Raw genomic sequence first — 8,528 nt, 5'->3', positions numbered from 1 at the left:
CCTCGGTTACTGTTCTAGAACTTGACATAATACTTTGTATTGCTATATTTTCTCTTCAATTTTATTTTCTACTTTAGGTTGGTAATTACAATACGGTAATTATACAAGGCACTTTTAAAACTTCTTTTTATATGATTTCGTTCAATCACTTTCTATTTGTCGAATTCGCCCTTCCATCTTTCCAATTGAGCTTTGTTCTCCCCCCCCCTCCACCCTTTTTATAGCCTACTAGAAGAATCAATAATCATGCTATAATCATTGCTGTAAAGCAAGCCTACAAATGCCATTTTAACAAGTCCTAAAGTCCACGAATTTGAGTTGAAAAAAAAGATATAATTTTTCAAGGGGGGGTATTACTTTTTTCAGGGAATTCCCCCCCCCCTGCCCGTTTCCCCTCCCTTTCAAGTACTTTATTGAACTAGGTTTGTTTGTGGAATTCTATTTGAGCTACAGCACGCAATTTCCAGGCAGACCAGGGATATTTAAAGGGACTGTTTACGCAATTTCCAGGCAGACCAGGGATATTTAAAGGGACTGAATACGCAATTTGCAGGCAGACCAGGGATATTAAAAGGGACTGTATACGCAATTTCCAGACAGACCAGGGATATTTAAAGGAACTGTATACGCAATTTCCAGACAGACCATGGATATTTAAAGGGACTGTATACGCAATTTCCAGGCAGACCATGGGATATTAAAAGGGACTGTATACGCAATTTCCAGACAGACCAGGGATATTTAAAGGAACTGTATACGCAATTTCCAGACAGACCATGGATATTTAAAGGGACTGTATACGCAATTTCCAGGCAGACCAGGGATATTTAAAGGGACTGTATACGCAATTTCCAGGCAGACCATGGATATTTAAAGGGACTGTATACGCAATTTCCAGGCAGACCAGGGATATTTAAAGGGACTGAATACGCAATTTCCAGGCAGACCAGGGATATTAAAAGAGACTGTATACGCAATTCCAGACAGACCAGGGATATTTAAAGGGACTGTATACGCAATTCCAGACAGACCAGGTATATTTAAAGGAACTGTATACGCAATTTCCAGACAGACCAGGGATATTTAAAGAAACTGTATACGCAATTTCCAGACAGACCTAGGGTTTCCAGTCGTAATTTCGTTACGCGTAATTACGCGTAACGAAACGTAACACTTTCTTTCACTTACGCAGGAGCATTACGCGTAATTANCAGGCAGACCATGGATATTTAAAGGGACTGTATACGCAATTTCCAGGCAGACCATGGATATTTAAAGGGACTGAATACGCAATTTCCGGGCAGACCATGGATATTTAAAGGGACTGTTTACGCAATTTCCATGCAGACCAGGGATATTTAAAGGGACCTCACACGCAATTTCAATTGACTCTTAATCTTAAAGTTGCCAATCCCAATGAATAACTGTACCCTTAAAACGTTTTATATGAGAATACAATTATTAAAATCCGAAATTACGTTGAGAGTTCCTTTAAAGTGTGGACGGGTCTATACAATTATTAAAATCCGAGTTTACGTTGAGAGTTCCTTTAAAGTTTGGACGGGTCTGTACAATTATTAAAATCCGAAATTACGTTGAGAGTTCCTTGAAAGTGTGGACGGGTCTATACAATTATTAAAATCCGAGATTACGTTGAGAGTTCCTTTAAAGTGTGGACGGGTCTATACAATTATTAAAATCCGAAATTACGTTGAGAGTTCCTTTAAAGTTTAGACGGGTTAATACAATTATTAAAATCGCATATTTCGATAAAGCTAGAGCTATAAATGTTTGGAACTATGGCCTATGTACGTCACGGAAATTAAAAAGTTTATTATCTTTTTTTTCATAGTAAATTGATTAATTTGTTTTATTTTTTTAAGAGTAAATTGAACCCCCTAGTTCCCCAGCTCGCTTTAATTATATAACTCTTGGCAGAAAAATGTTTTGCATAATTTTATTTCTTGGATAAAATCTAAATGCTAGGGAGTTAAGTTTAGAGATTAAAGTCTGCCCTGTAATTTATATCTCCACTAAAAGAACATGGATTAAAATAGCCTAATAATATTTTTTTAAATCTTATTTGAATATTGACAAAAAGTCAATGAAAATTTATCCTTAAAGAGACAGTTATAGTGTGTAGACGTAATGTAAAGTGACGACCCTCCATTTAGAGAGATAGACATGTCCGATTACCAACAGAACTTTTAAACCCTTGACTAATCAAGGAGGAATGAGATATTCTTGTTTTTCTATCTGCAAATTTATTATTTTCAGTTGATGGTTCAAAAGTAGTTTGCGGATTAAGGATGGGAATATACAAGAAAAGAAGTCTGGCATTCCATTCCAGAAATGGAGAGTCACTTTAAATTATGTCTACATTCCCCTTGGTAATATTCATCTGTTGAAAAGTATTAATGACATATTGGTCTCTTGTTCATTAATTTCAGTTCTTGCAGTGGAAGGTGTGTCACAAAAATAAATACTCTGAAAAAAATCTAGAACATTCCAACTTTTCCCATTTTCTTTTTCTTTTATCTGGCGCTTCCGTCGTTGCAAGAATTAGACACTTATTGTGATGTAAATTTGTAGACACCCTGTGATATTGCATAATTATTTTTTTTGTCGACTTAAGACCATTTATAAGCAGAGAGTCTTCTTTCTTCTCATGTACACTGACTAGAACAGTGAAATTTGTCACGGAAGGGGGGGGGAGGGAAATGGGGTCTTAGGGATTTTAAATACGGGTTGGCCCCAAATAAAAGTGGAAATAAAAATATCTTCTAAATTTAAGATATTTATTTATTTCCATCCTCCCCAGCACCTCAAAGATCAGCTTCTCATCAATGGGCGCAACCACCTCGCGCTCAAAAACGCGCTTGCCCAGCAGATGCAGCAGCAAATAGTTCCAGGACAGATACCAACCGTGGTAAGTGCACGCATGTTGTCGATCCGTTGTTAGATCGTGCATTTGATATAGTTTTCTGCACGCACTTCAAGCTCATGTCATTCATGATTGTATTGAGTGCATATATAAGAGCATATATATAAAGATCAATAAACCTTATCTTTATTGTTTAATGCCTGGAGCAGACATGACATCATAGTGACAAATATAGAGTTTTTTATCTTTCTTTATAGCTAGCAATGAAGTTCCTCTTAAATCCGCGTAGAAGTAAATGCAACGAATTACATCATATGTCTGTATAGTGTACACGAATGAATTGTGATATTTTTAGCCATATATTGGTATATCATTCAAAATCCGTCTAAGATAGATTAAAAGACATATTTAGATGAATATACAAAATATAAAGTCCAACAAAGATTTAAAAATAGAAAATACATGTTTCAGTCCTGGTTCCCTTTTTTGTTTTCACCTACAAATCAATGATCTCGTGCTGTATTCAGTGCTTAAACTTAATTTCATTTTAATGCGGATCCGGATCCTGGATTTCTCTCCTGTAAATAAAATATATCCGGATTCGGAGCCAGTTCATGAATATTTCTTCAAGGTCCCAAAAACAAATTTTCTAAATTTTCTTCTTCTTTCTGCAAGTTTTTATTGTATAAAGTTTATTTGCCTGTCAATATCTAGAAAGGTTATAATGAATAATGATATATCTTTGGTTCAACATTAAAATGTGTGCTTGAAGAAAAAAAATCTCATTTTTGTTGCTGTTATTTTTCCACAGGGCAGGGATCAGGATTCAGGAAGCTATCAAGGTATTAAGTCATTCCAATCTTCTTTAAAGGGAGTGCTCGTGAAAAATGAAAGGGGGTATAGGCTTAATGCGATAAAAGGCGCTTTTGATCGCTACTAATCTTACTTCTATCTGTTGCGTCTATAAGGAGAAAATTGTTAAAAACGACTGACACCGAAGAACGCAGCGTCCATACTAATTCGGAAAGATGCAACATTCAACTCGAATCGTTATCAAATCAATTTAATTCCAAACAAATCATTCAGATTTTACAAACAGTAGTCATCGATTATTTTTCGACGCATTCGTATATAGTTGATATTTCATAATATTTTTGATTTTTAAAAAAAATAATTTTCGAACATTCCTAAAAAGTATGAAATGTCGTCTTCATTGTCCAAAATCCTCTAAACAGGAATAAATGTTTTCAAAATTGAATCTCAGATCATGAAAAATACGAAATATTATCAAATATCAACAATTTACGAATGCGTCGAAAAATAATCAATGACTATTGTTTGCAATATCTGAATGATTTGTTTGGAATTAAATTGATTTGTTTACGATCCGAGTTAAATGTTGCATCTTTCTGAATTTGTATGGACACTACGTTCTTCGGTATTAGTCGTTTTAAAACACTTTTCTCCTTATAGACGCAACAGATAGAAGTAAGATTAGTAGCGATCAAAAGCGCTTTTTTTTATCGCATTAAGCCAATACCCCCTTTCATTTTTTGCGAACACTCCCTTTAAGTTTTAAAACTTCCAAGACGTGTTTATCCCTTTCTCATAAATCCTTGAGAAGCAAAAATAAACAACGAAATATTTTCTGCGAAATTACAAACTGTTAAATTAATAATTGCACCAGTTTCCCCTTTAATATTGCATTTAGAATGCATACTGATTCTATACAATACATACACCATGTATTTACTATACTGCACATCTTACAATGTTTTCATATTTTTATCCTACCATCCTCTCCACCTTTCTAAAGTCAGTTCAACTGAACTGGAGTTACCTACCTACCTACATTTACTACCTACCTACCTACCTACCTACCTACCTACCTACCTACATTTACTACCTATCTACCTACCTACCTAACTACCTACCTACCTACCTACCTACCTACCTTCCTACCTACCGACCTACCTACCTACCTACCTACCTACCTACCTACCTACCTACCTACCTACCCAACAACCTACCTACCTACCCACCAGCCTACCTACCTACCCACCTACCTGCCGTCATATCTAGCTACTTAGCTACCTGCCTTACTGCCCACCTACGTAAATACCTACCTACCTACTTGTCCGTGTTTATTACCTTCCTAAGTACCTACCTTACTACCTACCTACCAACCTACATTTACTACTTATACCTACCTACCTGCCTCCCTGCCTGCCTTCATATTTACCTACTTACCTGTCTACCTACCCTCTAACCTACCAATACCACCTTCCTACCTACCTACCTTACCTCCAGCTTACAAGCCTTACTTGGCCTAAATATCTATCCACACTTAGTTTAATCCTTCTACCTTTCTAGATTTCGACTCTCTAGACCTGAACCATAAACAAACAATTTCCAGACGAAGCAGTGCTTTACAATTTAAAAAAAATATAACAAACTAATAAAATCAACTTTTTCTCAAAGCCAACAATGAATAAAGGAACTGAGTTCTTGCAACAAACTCTTGTTTTAAATCTCTATTTCTGTGCAACCTGATGGTATAGACTTTTGATAATTGAAGCTATTAATTTATTTTCTACGCCCCCATCCCCTCATAGAAGACCTATAAACCCATCGAAAAATACTTGTTCTCTGCTCCGTCTTTGTTTTGTTTAGTCTATGTTGTCCATATTGATTCTGTTGTTGAAAGAAATTTATTGTTGCTGTCTCCCTCCTTATTTATCATCTCTAGTTTAAAGGATACTCAACAGATAGAATTTAATTCATCAACAAAAATATGTTTTATTTTCATCCCACGCATGGAGATTTATGCAAAGAATATATATTTAAATTTTGTATAAAATTACCCCCCCCCCCCCGTCCTTCTTAAAAAATAATTTTAGGATATTTTCATGTTTTTTGGGGGGAATTGGGTAAAATTGATTAATTTTAAGGTCAAAAGTATAAAAAGGGGGAAAATGTGTCATTTGATTGCCTAATTTTCTTATCCCTCCCCCCCCTCATCAAAGGAATTGAGTCTATGCCACAAACTCAAATTTTCTCATCCCTATATCTTTGCAACTTGATGGTGTAAACCTTAGAGTTTTCAAACGTAGATTATTTTATCTAACGCCTTTCATAGTTTGCCATATCTAAGAGTTTGTGGCAAATATTTCTTCCCCTCCCTCCTTGCCAGGATATTCTTTAAAATGTACACCTTTTGTCTCACTTGTACTTTTAAAATGTGATTTCATCCTTTTTTTACATTTTTTCACATTCCTTGTTTTTTTTTCTAAGATTTGGTGGCAGGGATGGTTTTTATTGTGGGGATAAACTGTGTATCTATACAATTATCTGTATTATATATCTGACATATTCCGACAAAGAGAAATCTAAAATTTGAAAATTTGAGATTATAATAACAGGGGTTTTTGTCCAAAATATTATCCAGGAGAGATAGGATTTTCAACCGTTCACACAGTTTATCCGATCAACAATCGGGCAAAATAATACTCGAAGAAAAATATATCGATACAGACATGATGTACTTCGTTGCAGTTAATTCTACGTTGCTAACAATACATGAAGATAAAATGAAGTTTTAATTAAAAATAACTTTTTATCAAAACATAGGCCCCTTTAATTAAAACGGAGTTTTACGTTTTTGAGTAAATTCCCTGTAAGCAAACTGGATTTAAAGTTTTTGAGAACACGCTATTAACGTAAAAAAGAAATTTTAGAATTTTTGAGAACATTTCCTTTGAGAAAGCAAGATTTTAAGATTTTTGAGTACATTACCTTCAAGAAAACTTGATTTTAACATTTTGAGTACATTATTTTTGAGAACATTCCCTTTAAGAAAACTGGATTTTAACATTTTTGAGAACTTTCCCTTAAAGAAAACTGGATTTCAACATTTTTGAGAATATTCCCTTTCAGAAAACTGAATTTTAACATTTTTGAGAACATTCCCTTCAAGAAAACTAGATTTTAACATTTTTGAGTACATTCCCTTTAAGAAAACTAGATTTTTAAAATTTTTAATTTCACTCCTTTAAATAAAGCTAGATTTTAACATTGTCGAATACAATACGAAACTGGGTTTAATACTTGTTTAAGTGGGCAACTAAGAGTTAGCTTGAAGGCATATATTTAGATCTATGATGTTAAGCAATGTAAACTAGGTATAGTATAAGGGGGTTGATAAACTAGGTAAAGTATAAGGGGGTAGATAAACTAGGTATAGTATAAGGGGGTAAATAAACTAGGTATAGTATAAGGGGGTAGATAAACTAGGTATAGTATAAGGGGGTAGATAAACTAGGTATAGTATAAGGGGGTAGATGAACTAGGTATAGTATAAGGGGGTAGATAAACTAGGTATAGTATAAGGGGGTAGATAAATTAGGTATAGTATAAGGGGGTAGATAAATTAGGTATAGTAGAAGGGGGTAGATAAATTAGGTATAATATAAGGGGGTAGATAAACTAGGTATAGTATAAGGGGGTAGATAAACTATGTTTAGTATAAGGGGGTAGATAAACTAGGTATAGTATAAGGGGGTAGATAAACTAGGTGTTGTATAAGGGGGTAGATAAACTAGGTATAGTTAGGGTTTTTATTCGTTTTTGAAACGATCGTTAAACGATCGTTTTTTGTTTCGTTTTTCAATCGTTTTGAACTTTTAGAAAACGAGTAACGATCGTTTTTGAGAACGATCGTTTTTATAAAAAAAAACTATTTGCGACAGTTTGTTATCATTTTTGAAATAACGATAGTTTTTGAAAAAAAATTTATTTAAAATTATATTAACGATCGTTAACGAAGGGTCGTCGTTAACAATCGTGAACGAAGGGTCGTCTTTAACGATCGTTAACTAAACGACGAACTTCATAAAAACGGTCGTTTTCGGAAAAACTATAGTTTTTGAGAAAAAAATGCATGCAACTTTATTGAATTTCGTTTTACATGAAGTTTAAAAGTTGTGGGGGAGCTAAAAAGCTAACAAAGGTTTGTCGTTAACGATCGTTAAAGAAGGGTCGTCGTTAACGATCGTTAACGAAACGACGAATTTTATAAAAACGAGCGTTTTGAAAAATGATCGTTTAAAAAACGACCATTTTTTAAAAACGAACTTTTAAAAAACGATAATTTTTAAAAACGATCGTTTCGTTTTTGATTTTTCGTTGTCATTTTCATAACGAAACGATCGTTTTTAAAAAGAATGAAAACGTTAACATCCCTAGGTATAGTACAAGGGGGTAGATAAACTAGGTATAGTATAAGGGGGTAGATGAAGGGGCCTGATTACTCAGTTTTGGTTCCTAATGAGCCACGAACTGTTGACCTTGTTGAACTTAGAATCCCTTTGATATTATCTTTAACGGTTTTTCCATAAATCTTACAGTTCGTGGATTTAAAAATCTCTACGGAAAGAATCCTGTTTTTCCTTCCAAAGAAACTATTTCGTCTTTTTGTGGAAATGCAATAAACATTATTTAATTTAATTTTTCAATATCTAAACTATTGCGAGTATTTAGTTCTGAATTATTTATAACCCTTCTTAATTTTCTTCTTGTAAACCCGAACCTTGTCTTCTTTCTACCTCCCACTCATTATCATTATTATTATTATTATTATTGTAGG

At 34.2% G+C, this 8,528-nt stretch overlaps 1 protein-coding gene across 1 annotated transcript in view; it reads left to right on the top strand.

The window, feature by feature from the left end:
* Positions 1 to 2,372: 2,372 nt before the first annotated feature.
* The window catches only part of LOC111698245 (putative uncharacterized protein DDB_G0268364), a 29,462-nt gene continuing 23,306 nt past the window's right edge, over positions 2,373 to 8,528 (top strand). Inside the window, exons 1-2 of the mRNA XM_023468533.1 lie at positions 2,373 to 2,390; positions 2,795 to 2,929. Of these exons, the coding sequence (XP_023324301.1) occupies positions 2,373 to 2,390; positions 2,795 to 2,929 (153 nt within the window). The remainder of the gene's footprint in view (positions 2,391 to 2,794; positions 2,930 to 8,528) is intronic.

Source organism: Eurytemora carolleeae, unplaced genomic scaffold (assembly GCF_000591075.1).
Source record: "Eurytemora carolleeae unplaced genomic scaffold, Eaff_2.0 scaffold248, whole genome shotgun sequence".
Taxonomy (NCBI): domain Eukaryota; kingdom Metazoa; phylum Arthropoda; class Copepoda; order Calanoida; family Temoridae; genus Eurytemora; species Eurytemora carolleeae.
This window is presented reverse-complemented; position numbering and strand designations above follow the sequence as displayed.